This window comes from Rattus norvegicus, chromosome 1 (genome assembly GCF_021556685.1).
Source record: "Rattus norvegicus strain SHRSP/BbbUtx chromosome 1, alternate assembly SHRSP_T2T, whole genome shotgun sequence".
Classification (NCBI taxonomy): domain Eukaryota; kingdom Metazoa; phylum Chordata; class Mammalia; order Rodentia; family Muridae; genus Rattus; species Rattus norvegicus.
The window spans coordinates 201,744,838-201,758,349 of NC_141534.1; the positions used below are offsets into that span (position 1 = coordinate 201,744,838).

Genomic DNA, 13,512 nt, shown 5'->3' on the forward strand with positions numbered 1-13,512 from the left:
TTTTAAATAGTGTGGGGAAGGAAACCTCTTCTGCATCTAATATATGAAATCTGGTGTCACATATGACATATCAAGACAAAAGTTACAGGAGTGCAATAATATACATATTTATTTAATAGGCACAAATAAACCTCCTGTAGTGGTGTGAATATGCTTGGCCCACGGAGTGGCACTCTTTGGAGTAGTTGTGGCCTTGTTGGAGGAAGTGTGACTATGGAGGTGGGCTTTAAGACCCTCGTTCTAGGTACCAGGGAGTCAATCTTCTCCTGTTTGCCTTCAGAACTTTTTGTGGTACTCAGAATCAAACTTAGGGCTTCATGGATGCTTGGCAAGAGAGCTACCGTGGAGCTACCCTTCCAGCCCTTGATATTTAGTTGGATTTCAAAAAATCACTTTGTGTTGCCTCTCATATCAGAAGCTCCATTCTATGGCCAAGGACTACACAGAATGCATCAGGGATGTTCTCCATGCTGAAGGCTCTTACCACAGGGTGGGAAGATCCAGAGAAAAGAATGGACACACAGATACGGATAGGTATTTATGGAGGACCAAATGGTGCCGTACGAGCTGAGGTGAGTGAGCACATGCCATTCACATGGTTCAGGGTGAAGCTGCATTAGATGGAGGCTTCATGGAAAGGTGTCCCTCCGATTTGACCTTGACATGAGAGTGGACTTTGCAAAAACCAACTAAGTTGAGGCAGTGGGGAGACAGGGATAACAACAAGACACATGATGGGACATGCTTGGGAACATGCTTAGACATGCTTAGAGAACAGCATGGTGGAATAGGGCAGCTCCCTCAGGGAAGAGGGCATGGAGCTAAAGAAGAATTCTGGTCCAGGCCTGGGGGAGTCTTCAGTGGGTAAAATGCGTGTTACACAAACATGCAGACCTGAGTTCAGATGCTCAGTAGCATCTGAATGTGGCATTGCACATCTATACCCCAAGCACTGGGGACGTCGAGACAGGCCTGACCGAAAGCTGGTCTAGACGAACTGGAGAGCTCCAGGCTCTGTAAGAGATCTTGTCCCCAAACAGAGGATAGAGATCAATAGAAGGAAGCCGGTGCTCACCTCTGACCTCCACAAGTGCACATATGAGGGTGAGTCCATCTACTCACACCACACCACACCACACCACACTACACACACACACACACACACACACACACACACACACACACACACACACACAAAAACATGCATGCAAAAACATGTGCACACATGGTTTCTAGGTCTAAACTGTACAAGAGGAACAACTGTGTATCTATGGATTAAACAGCATTGGGTGCATTTTGTCCATCATTATGGGCAGCCAAGAGGCGCTTGTACAAGCCAATTCTCTTTGCAGATTGAGGGCGCCCAGCTGCTTCCATGCCCTAGGGTTTCCAAAACACACCACACTTAGCACAAAACCTACCTCTATTTTCTATCTTAATGTCTATCATGCTGGCGCTAGTATGGATAAATACAGTTCTTTATTTCCAACCCTGATCATTCTGTTGTCAGGGAGCTGTAGACTGGATACGGCGTTCTGCTTCTCTCATGGAAAGATAAAGTTGACAGCACGGGCCTGTGATTTCCCGGTTGATGAGTGCTCTGTGTTAGAGTGGCAAGGATATCTGGGAAGGGGGGGTGGGCAGGAGCACAGTCACAGTGACTGCATAGCATTCCTCAGCCGGTTCTGGAGTCTGCAGCTCGTGACAGGGAAAGAAAGGCTCTCCAGGAGTTGGGGATGGGAGGTGGGTGCGGATGCAGACACCGCTGTGTCTGGGTGACTGCTGTGTGGGGATTACCTGTGTCTTTATAGGAGTCTGTAGAGTTCAGGGAATAGACATTTAGTGGGCCGTGCAGGAAGGATGAAGTGTGTGGTAGCTGGCGTGGCAGGTACCTGGGGCAGCTTGCTCCCTTAGGAAGTGCTGTGTAGCTGTTTCCCTGGGTTGGGTATGATAACTGTTACCAGTGCTCCCTCGTGGAGAACGGGGAAGGATCATGGGTCTCACAGGTTTAGAGATGGAGAACAGGAGCCAGGCAGAGTGGCATATGCTCATAATCCTAGCACTAGGGAGGCACTGGCAGGAGGATTAGAAGTTCAAGCAAGCCTTGGCTACATAGCGAGTTCCAGGACAGCCTGGGCTAAGTGAGATCTTGTCTCAAGAAATAAAGTGGTAAAGCTAAATGAATCAAGGCAGGTAAGGAATAGGTTGTGGGTTAGGAAACTCTTCTGTAGTAGCTGTCTATGAGTTGCACAAAGGATTGCCCTGTGACGTCACCTATGTTCCCATGAGTAACCCCAACCCACGCATTGGTTTGACTTAGCAATTTACAGGAGTAGAAGCCCTTCTCAGGTCTATGGGTGTCTTCTCCATCTGGGGTACATACATATTTCTTTATATTCCCCCAGGAGAAGTCTCACATCAGAGTCTTACTCTGGGAACCCCCAGCCCAGTAGTTCAAGATAGTAATAGTCACTGGTCCATAAACTATTTTATCAAGTGTATCCACCTTGTTCTTGTTCTCCTTTAGACTTTGATGTCCTCACAGAGACCACCTGACAACTGATGTCCCCACTGATCAAGGATCTCAGTGTTGGTCCACCATGGCACACACAGCATCCCTGGCTTCCTTTTGTCCTTCTTGCTAATGCTCGCCATTGCTCTTGATGCTGCCAATCCTTTCCTATTATTTGCCTGTGTCAGCCTGGCCCAGGTATGGACACATAAGGTTTGGGCCAGAGCATCTATCCATGGGCCACTGTGACTCTGCCAGGGATGGGCAATGATCCAGTCAGCACAATTAAGATGCACGTGGGAGACGTTTGCTGAACTTGAAAGAGAGGTCCTCAAGCTTCCAGCCCCCTCAGGATATAAACTTACTAATGCCAGCAGCTTCTTTGTCATAAGAATATAATTCAATATGACAAAAACTAAACTGTGCTCATTATGATCGAAGTGCCAGTCCCCTGTACCAACAATTCACAGAGCCTGCAACGTGAGAGTGCTAGATTTGGGGCTTTCTGAGAGATGAGAAGTTTGGTTAAGGGCAAGAGGGCAGAGTCACAGGAAGGTTTCACAAAGGGAACGAACACCAGAGCTTCCTATCTTCACACGCACAGAGGGAAGTCACGTGAGTGTTTATCAAGACAGCGCCAAACAAAAGCCCAGAGATGAGCTCTCAGAAGTAAACACGTCATGTTAGCACCTTGATCCTAAACTCAGCCTCTCGGGCTGTGGGAAGTCTCAGTCACCCATTCTGTGGGATTTTGTGTGATTGTTCAATGTTAAACAGTATCTCAGGTTATATTTACAAATACACACACGCATGCACACACGCTAGCAATTAGTGAAAAAAGAGGCCATGGATTTGAAGGAGAGCATGTGTGTGGGGGGGGATTATGGGAAGGCTTAGAGGGAGGAATGGGAAGGAGAAATATTGTAATTAATTATAATCTCAAAATTAAAAGTAAAAGTTAAAAAAACAAATAAAATCTTTTTAAAATTTAAAAATGAGCAAACAAATAGGCAGACACTGTGTTAGAATAAACCAGCACAGAAGAAAGTCAAAGCTGGAGTTGGAGAGAAAATAAAGTCTACTCGAGATCCTAGGTCCCACCTTGCCTGAAGCCCTCTGAACCTTTCAATGGTCAGGGTTGGCCTTCCAGTTAAGTTGTTTGTCTTCAAGCCAGTTTGAAGATGTCTTTTTCCTCTTCACAGCCATTGACTTTAATCCAGGAGGATGGAGCTCAGGGTGAATGAGGTGTCCATGGTCCCACGGTTGGCTTGCTGCCTGATTACTGTGTTTCAACCAGTGGTCTCTAACTACCTACCATCAATGGCCTGTTCACCTTCACCACACTGACTACTTTTCTGGTTGCCGTGATCACACACCCCACGAGAAGCGATGTAAGAGAGGAAGGGTTTATTCTGGCTTGTGGTTTAGGGAATACTCCCATGGCGGGTGATTGGAATGGCTTAGAACTGGGTTGATTGGGGAGGAGAAGGGGAGGTCATTTGGAAGCAGTGGAGGTTTGTAAAGTTCAGCCTCCCCTACTCAGTGATTTGCTCCTTGCAGCTGGTCTGCCCCTCTAAAGACCCCACAACCTCCTGAAGAGCACCACCAACTGGGGACCAAAGCTCCAGCATATAAGCCTTTGCGAGACCTGTTCTATCCAAACCATGATGAGGTTTGCCCTCATTTTGTTACCAAGCTCTGCCAACCTATGTCTCTCCCACAATCGATACTGATTTCTATGAACCCTGGCTCCTGTACAGCTCAAACTCTCTTGTATCAGACCTTATCACCATGCTCTTCCTCCTGTCCCCTCTGATGTTAGTTTTCTTTGCCACCTCTCTTCTTCCCTTTCCAGCAAAGCCAGCCACATTGCTGCTCTGTTCCTGTGCTGTGTGCATGCTATTTCCTGCTTCCTTCGATATCTGTGCCCTACCTTCATTTTCCCATCTTGGACTACTTCCTCTCCTCCTGTCCTTTTCATCAGCTTCATTCTTCTTCATGATGGCTTCTGTCACCCACTCTTTGTCAACTGTGCTCTCCTAACAGGTGCTCTCCCAGCAACATAGTTTGTTTACTGTGGTATCCCCAGGGCCTAGAATAGCACTGGGGACAGGGTAGTGTCCCAGGAATCAATGAGTAACCAGAGAGAAGTGAATGAAAACAAGACACCGACTTCCTTTCTAGACCAAGCGATACGCTGAAGCTCAATGGTGCTCCATCAGTGCCATGCCAAAGATGTGTAAAGCAACGCAGTGTCTGTCTGTCTGTCTGTCTGTGTGTGCAGTGTCTGTCTGTCTGTCTGTCTGTCTGTCTCTCTCTCTCTGTGTGTGTGTGTGTTTGTATGTGTGGTAAGCTGTTGATCACATGTATATCGCATGTATTATGTCATTTGTGTATGTGTTGTATTGTTATGTGTCTGTAGGCTGTGGCATGTGTGTAATGTGTGTCTCGTTCTCCCCAAATCCTCACAGAACTCACAGAGATGGCAGTTACTGCAGACATATAAAACACAGTCCCACCCTGTCATTTAACATTTAAGCTGGTACATTTTCTAGGCCTTTCTCTCCGCCCTCCCACAGAGCCTCACGCTGGTGCTCTGGCCCAAGCTACTTGGGATTTGAGGATACAAGCTAACCTTTCACAACTCAATACGCAAATATAGTTTAAAAAAAGAAGCAAGACAAGGAGCTTTTCCAGTAGTGACTGGTTGACTTGGAAGGATGGCGGGGGATGGTGGGTTGGGGGGGGAGGGAGTAATTCCAGGGTGATAGAAGGTCATCATTTCCTACTCTAATCCACAGCTCATGAGGGAAAACCTGCCCAGATGGGCCTGTAGTCAACTTCACATGGTCAATGTTAAATTAGTGTTTATTCTTTCCCAGTGAGAGGCAGAGATTAAATCTGTTTTGATTAAGCAGGCTGCTATGATGTTAATGAGCAATGCCCTATCTCTTAGCACTTGGAGGTTTTAAGCATCAGGATTACAAACACAAAAGATCCTTCATGCAATGTCTGTATTCTTTTATTTTCTGGCAGTGTGGGAGACTGGATCTATGGGTTTGTGTAGCTTGGCATTTTTGTCCCTGAGCTGTGGCCTCAGCCCCAGACCATCTTTGGGTGCCCGAACTCAGTTCTGTGGTTCTCAGACCCCCACCCTAACGTCCCAGCTTGAGAATAGAATTTAAGTGGGGAGGGAATGAAGGAGAAGCTAAGATCCTGGGTCAGCTGTGTTGTTGCAAGTTGCTACACAGGCCTTGTGCCCCTTGCCCAGGCTGAGGAGCACCTGTGCTGTGAGTCCAGTGTCTTTTCTCAGGGCCTTCAAGTGAGTGCAGAGACAGGGGTGTGGTCTACTGCTGGTTAAATTAGAGCTTCCCATGGTCACATTCACTTACCTGAGACCAGAGCAAGTACTGAGGCTGACCACTGATGCAGCATCACCTTGCACATGTCCATGGTAGTAACAATGGTCCTGAAAGGAAGCAAGGAGAAATCAATCAATCAATCAATCAATCGTCAATCAATCATCAATCAATCAACACATCTTCCTCTGACTTAGAATCATCCAGATTCCCTTCTCTCCTTGCTTTAGCTATAGGGCGTGTTAAACTGTATTATACAGGCTGTCTTACTGTTCAATGCTAAGCCCAATGTGACTTGCCCAAGTTTGTGGTTAGAGTATCAGACCCACTTAGAGACTATCAGAAGGGTTTGGACATGCCTGGTCGGCCTCCACTCTCACATGTCTGCCACCCCCCAAGGAGACCCCTGATGCCTACTGTAGTACAAAACACAGCAGCAGAACAAATCACACTAGCACCCCTGGTCTACCGTCGTGTCATTCAGCTGAGGCAAGGATGGGGAATTTAAGCACTGTGAGATGCACTAAAGCCAGGCCTGAATGGATGGCTTAGGAAAACAGCAGAGCAGACAGGTTTGGTGAAGAATTAAAGAAGAGATCTCACAGAATCACCTACATACAGATCAGCAGGAAGGTCACTAAGGTAGGTCTTGGAAGAAACAAAAATATCTCTGTAGGATACCAATAGCATCCCCCCAAAAAACCTCAGCACAGATGCCTCTGGATGACAGATCTCTGTCCAGATTCAAGGTTAATTGTTCTGGTGTAAAAAGGCCGAGTCGCAGCTCCAATATAACAGTTGATTGGCAAGGAATGACTGCTCAAACCCAGCACTCCTCACCCAGGCCTCCAGAATGCCAGCAGCATACCAGCTCTTTGTAGGAAAGGGGCCACTCTTGTAAGTGACAATCAGGTTTCAGCCTACCTCTGACATGGCCATGTCACCTCACAGGTGCCTTACTCCTGGTGATCACAGTCACTCACAAAGACAACCTTAACTTTGCTAAGAAACATGACTGGGGTAGGAAAGATGGCTCACTGGCTGAGGAACATTTGCTGTTCAAGAAGAGGATGGGGGTTTGGTTCCCAGCACTGGCTCTGCACCTCACAACCATCTGTAATTCAGTTGCAGGGGATCAAATCTGACACCCCTTTCTAGCCTCCATGGTCCTGAGTACACATAAACACTCTCTCTCTCTCTCTCTCTCTCTCTCTCTCTCTCTCTCACACACACACACACACACACACACACACACACACACACACACACACACACACACACCAGCACCAGCACCACCACCCACCATCACTATTAAAAAACAAACAAACAAACAAACATCAGATGGGTTTAAGTAACAAAGGGAAACCCATGACAACATGAGAAATTCGCTAAGATAATCTCATCTCAAAAACATGAGGATAAAATTCTTGGGTCATCTGAGAGGCAAAGGATGAAGGGAGGTGGGAAGGCCACAGGGAGACAGGTTGTGCTGTTGGACTTTCTATTTTTTTGATTTTAGAGTCCTCTATATAGATTTAGGATGTTAATATTTTACCCGCATCATTGTACAAGAAATTCTCTGAATCTGACCACTATTGCCCAGAGTTTCTAGCTTTATAAATTAGAGTCTCTCCCGCCCCCTAAATTTACTGTAGTACTAAAGTCAGTTCTCTTTGAGGTCACGGGTACATGCCTTTTATTTTCTTCTATTTACATAGTCTTGAGTGTAGCTCTTTAATCTACCCGGATTTATTTACAACCTGGAGGTACAGGCTAGTCTACAAGCTCACGCCAGCCATTGGTCACCACCGCTCATCAGTGTCCTCTCAACACTCTGTCATGTGCTGTGTTTGTGACGTTTCTTGTTTCTGTGGTACCTGCTAGACACTTCAAAGAGAAAGGATTTCTTTCGACCCATAGTCCACTGTGTCAGGGAAGGCACAGTGGACTTCTTGGCAGTGGGAGAGGGATGCTGTTTGCTCCCCAGTGACAACAAAAGAATGGAGCGTGGCTTAGCCCTAGTGACCCACTTCCTACAACAATGTCTCCCCCCAGTAGTGCCACCAGTCGAGAACGTAGTGATCAAGCACGTGAGGCATTCAAACATAGCATATGGGACTACTCAGGGTATTCTGGCTCATCTCTGTTTTATAGTCCACCAAGGAGTGTTCAACTGTCCACTCCTAAGCCAGTTCCACTCTTTTAATTACAATTGTTTTACATGACAATCGGATATCCTGCGGAGCTAATTCTCTTTTACAATTAAGATTAAATTCCCATGCCACACATTTCACTATTTTAAAGCACACCATGTCAGCACTGTATGGTTGTTCTGTTTAAAGTACACAGAGTACCCGAAGTCCTCCGTCACTGAAATCCATAAGGATGCACGACGATCGCCACCATCTCATTCCAGAGCATTTTAATAGCCCCATAGAGACACCTGGAACCCAGTGGTCCCTCCTCATCACCCCTGGCAACCACTAGTCTCCCTTCTGTCCCTGTGGATTTGCTTTCTCTGTTCATTTTATATAAATGGAAGCCTGCGATACATGGCCCCGTGCCTGGCTTCTTTCATGCAGCATAATGTTTTCCAGGTTCCATCTCGAACTCTGTTTTCTTTTTCTTGCCGAAGAGTATTTCACTACACACGCTGAGGTCTGGACAGCTGGTGTCCAGAGGACAGGGCTGGAGAAGGAATTACCTACAGATGGAAAACGGCAGAGGCAGTGGCTGATGGAGGGAGCACACATGCTGACACAGGAGCATGGAGTGCCTAGTAATCTGTCTCTCTTCCACAAGACTGTCCTTTTCAATGAGCAGTAGCTTGGTCCAAGACAGCTAGAGGACTGAAAGGGGATGTGGTTGCTTGGCCAGCCACATTCAATATCTACTAGAACGTCAAGGAGGGGAGACACGGGTGGAAGTGCGCCTCTTTGCTGTCAGTGTAGATTTTGAATGACTCTGCTTTCTCCTTACTTTCATGTAAACATTTGCTCACATGAAGGATGCATGTAACTGGACTGAAATATCTCACGGTGTCAGGGGGATCTTGGTCCCCTCCCAGGCTGTGCTATATATATAGGCTGTTGGGATTCTAAGTAGCACTGAGTAGGACAGCATAGCAGCTGCTACTGGATCTAGGCTGCCAGATGAGTAGGATCACTAACCTTTGAGGTCCATCTTAACTAGTGTTTCCCTCATTTTGGGGGGAAGGGGTGAAAAGCCACATAGTGACAATAATTACTGACTTATGAAATTTGAAACCCATTTGTTCTCAGGCTCTGTTGTTAATGGATTATTTATCAAGTGTACTTTCTAATTAAATACACAGGAATACAAGCTCATTAAAGCACGGGCTGAGAACAAATTAGTATCAAATTAATTTCCAGTTCAATAACTTGAAATATTGCTTTTATGAAGCAGGGGAAGTGGAGTTTAGTGTTCATAAACCTGCCTTGAAGTCGACAACCCTACCCATCTTAGTTGTCGTGAGAGTTTGCAACTTATTTCTCAATTTACCTGCGTTAGATAGCTCCTGAGACCCTTGCTCACTCCTGACAGGGATTAATCTCTTAGACCACAGAGCACAGTCACTTGATTCTCCCAGATAATTCCAATTTCCTGAAATTCAGGTTTTTTCAACATGACTCACCCCATGTAAATGAACATGAGTTCATTTTGATGAAGCTATGAGTCACTGTCTAGATAACTTCATGACTCAGAAAGACATAGTTGGGCTCTCCATGTATTGGTTGAGAAATTGGATTGTAGCAGAGACACATTTTATGATCCTGCTGAGAACTTGACTCCTAAGGCAGGGTCAGAGGCAATGGGGTCTTTACAGGCCCTGACCAGAGCACAGCAAAGCCCACTTTGGGCCACAGGATACTGTGCACCTGTATCTGAAATCAGCTGGTCCCTATGCTTAGACTCATGCTCAGACCAATCAGATAGTCTAGGCTTATGAACACTTGACCCATAGTTTCTGGAGTTGCCACACAGCAGGGGACATGACGGGCAGCCAGTGTTCAGAGAAGATCTGGGCTCAACCCAGAGAACCCTGGATCTGCATTACCACAGTGGTCCTTGTTGGGTATCTGTGGCTATTGGTCTCTGTATTGCCATTCTCAGACCTCAACCCTCTCCTCTGATTGCCCCCGAAGCATCACACTGCACCACTTCCTGACTCTAAAGATGCCCTGAATGAGACCATGTCCTCCTTTGCTTCCTTCTGCTGATCCAATGCATTCTACTTCCCACAACAAAACCTCATGTGGAGGAGAGTCCTGAACATGCGCAACCACAAAATTACATCTCTCCCCGACAAAAGCTCTAACTGTGCATTTTATATACTTATTATTTAACCGAATGCATTTCCTCACTCCAGTAAAATACCGTTTTCCTTCTGTTTAATGCTATCAATCAAACCTAATGGTGGGTAACAGGAAGCTGGAGTAACAACTCTTGAACCTGAAAATTGGTAGCCCTCAACCCCATGCCCTGCGGGAAGTCAAATCAAACTTCTGCCACCATCGTCTCTGCGGACTAGGAGAAAGGGGATTTTATATGCCGAAGGGGTAGCAAAAGTGGCCTGACTTAAGAGATTTAAAAGGATTTTTAGAAGACAGAGTCTGGGAGGGTGTGCTAAGAGAATGGTGTTTTCAAGGTGCTCCCAAGGGCCTGGGCCACCGCTGCTATAGTCAGTACAGTGAGTCCTTTTGTTTCAATGCTTGTAGGCAAGATGTTTTAAGCTGGAAAGAAGCTGGGGCCATCTAAGGCCAACCTTGCTTTTCCAACTAGCTTCTTGCCCAAAGGATGTGGAAGCTGAGATTATGATTCTTAAACTGCCATTAAAGGTCACAGAGGTGGCTGGTGGCAGGGCAGAACTTCAAACCATGGCCTGTTCACTCCAGGCAGGCTCCCCACTATGCCCCTGCATCCTCATGAGCCTCTCCCTTCTCCAAAAAGCTTCCACCTACAATGGAAGCTTGTGCTCCACACTCTGCTGCAGGGGCTCACCCTGATGTCACTCATGGGATCACAGGAGAAAGGAATCACTTCCAAAGGAAGGAAAAAAAAACTACAGATGTGTGTGTGTGTGTGTGTGTGTGTGTGTGTGTGTGAGAGAGAGAGAGAGAGAGAGAGAGAGAGAGAGAGAGAGAGAGAGAGGGAGAGGGAGAGGGAGAGGGAGAGGGAGAGGGAGAATGTGAGTGTGGTGTGTTTGCTTGCCTGCCAGCCAGTCCACAGTTCATCAGACCAGGATTTTATTCTTTCATACAGAACATCAATCCTGGGATTGGGGATTTAGCTCAGTGGTAGAACACTTGCCTAGAAAGTGCAAGGCCCTGGGTTTGGTCCTCAGCTCCAGAAAAAAAAAAAAAGACAAAATAACAGAAAGACCAGAACATCAATCCCCAACAAGAGCATACACCTCAAACAAAGGGGATGACGACTTTGCAGCTTGTGTCACATCAGAGCTGTCTGCCCCCTGCTTAGCCCCAACTATGGATGTGCCCAGGAACATACATAACTGTAGAGAAGACAGTGGGCACACCCATCCTCCCTGAGCTGTCTCTGTTCCCCAGTTCTAACAAGAACCATGTCTGGTGACCGACTGCTCAGGCCTAACCTTGGGGGCCATTCCAGTTACTCGGCTGTGCTGGAATCTGGATGAATGGGTGACAGAATCGCACTACTGTTCATTGTGACCTCCTGAGAGGTCAAGCCCATCTGTGATTGTGATGTTGCCGAAATCAACCTGAGCTGCAAGTCTTGGGTGGAGACTTGTGAGAGTCTCAGTGCTTAATCTGTAAAATGGAATGGATTTTTTAATCCATTAAGTTTTTAGAGATCCAAGAAACATAGTGTGGAGAGGTAATCTGTGAGATGTAAGCTATTTTCCCAAATACTGAAACAAGCATGTGCTTAACTCAGCTGCACTGTATGATCGTTCCCACTACTGCTCTCCCAGGCTGACTTTTTGCACAGTGTGGTTTTATGGGATAAAGGAGAGAAACTGACCTGTTAGAGAGAAGGGAGCACCCTTGACTTGCACACCCTCAGTCATTTCTATGGTCCAGCTCCAAATCTTCTTTAGTGGTGAGGGGTTTTGTGTAGATACCATGAGGGAAGGGGACGTGGGGTGGGCAGAGTTAGCAGCCCTTCAGGACCAGCTGCTTCTGATGGAGCCTCGGAAGCCTTGAGAGTCCAGTTCCTGACTCATGTACCCACTCCAGCCGCAACCTATTCTCTTGTTGAGCCACCAGATTCACAGGATCTCAGGGCACAGCAGAGTAAAGGACTGTTGTAAGCAACTGTCATCTTGGTGGTGGCCTCACCTTGCCAAAGGCCTGACTGTTTGCATGCATGTCTGCATGGCTAGTGAAGCACTCCAGTTTAGGGGCACTGCAGCTGCTCTCCTAAGGCCTCTAGCTACTGGGCCTGAACTGAAGGTCACCTCCAAGAGTACCTACAAATGCTGACACCTTTCAAGTAAGGACACCACAGCATATAACTCCCTTAGTTTTCCACGAATCTTCCTTCTAGGTTGTATTCAGACTTCTCGCATTTTCTCCATCTCTTTATACCTGGTCTTTATCATAGAGACTGTCTATTCAACTTCCCTCATCTAGGCGGGCCACCACGTGCCTGGTCCTACCATAGCCTTTTCCATGCCCTCAGAGCCCCAACGTGCCCATGACACACCTTAAAGGGACATTTCAGTGACTTTCAAACATTATTTTACCACAATTTTGTTCCAAGTCACTCCAAGCTTGGTCACGTTTGCATTCTTCCCTCCACCACTGGACAAACGGTAGCAGTGTCCTGGAATGCTCTTCTTCTCCTGAACCTCCAGCTTTAAATTTTGGTCCATGTGTTCTATCTTCCTTTCAGCCTTCTCTGACACCTCAGACAAGATCAGGCCTTTCCTTCAGTACACTTAGCACAGATGTATGTCTTTACTAGAATCACACCAGTCCCCTCCTTTCTCTGTGGGTCTCCTCACCTGTATTTAGCCCTGCTGTATTCTCGGTGGTGGGTATAGTGTATGGCCCAAGCAGTTGTCCAGTCAACATGTGAACAACAGACAGTATGTTTTTACCAAACACTGCAGGCACTGAGAGAGCTGGCTGGCTACTCCAGTCCCCCCAGGGCTTCTGTGGGAATGTGAACTACCCACATGGCATGCCTATGGTCACCCACAGGCCATATTAGGAGTGACAGCATAAAAGATAATTCTTCCTTAGATGTAGCCAGTAAAGGACAAACTCAAATCTTGGAAAGGAGACATAGGAGACTGATTCCAGAGTTAAACCCAGCCACTGCTCTGAGTCAAGCCGCTTGCCCTAATTGTTGTTATATTAAAAACAACAAAAGCACTCCAGCCAAGTGGTTCTCACTCCACATGTAACTTTAAATTCAGGCTGACCCATTGAGGGATGATTATAAGGGGCAAGGAGACGAGACGAGTCAGCGAATTCCCTTTGTTTTCCAGTCTGAGTCAACAAGAATCAAACTCCCAAGGCCGCATCTGACTCCTCACCAGAAACAAGGCCTAGCTGCCGGACTCTAGTCAGGGAACCAGATCTTTGGCTCCACATCTTTGACATAGCATGGTCGATGCTTTAGTTGGTATGG

The 13,512-nt window shown here is 46.7% G+C and overlaps 1 protein-coding gene across 7 annotated transcripts in view; it reads right to left on the reverse strand.

Annotated features, from left to right (window-relative positions):
• The window catches only part of Adam12 (ADAM metallopeptidase domain 12), a 338,938-nt gene that overhangs the window by 106,160 nt on the left and 219,266 nt on the right, over nt 1-13,512 (reverse strand). For all 7 annotated transcript variants that reach the window (XM_087588420.1, XM_087588431.1, XM_087588406.1 and 4 more), the window contains 1 exon segment: nt 5,905-5,981. In XM_087588420.1, the coding sequence (XP_087444546.1) occupies nt 5,905-5,981 (77 nt within the window).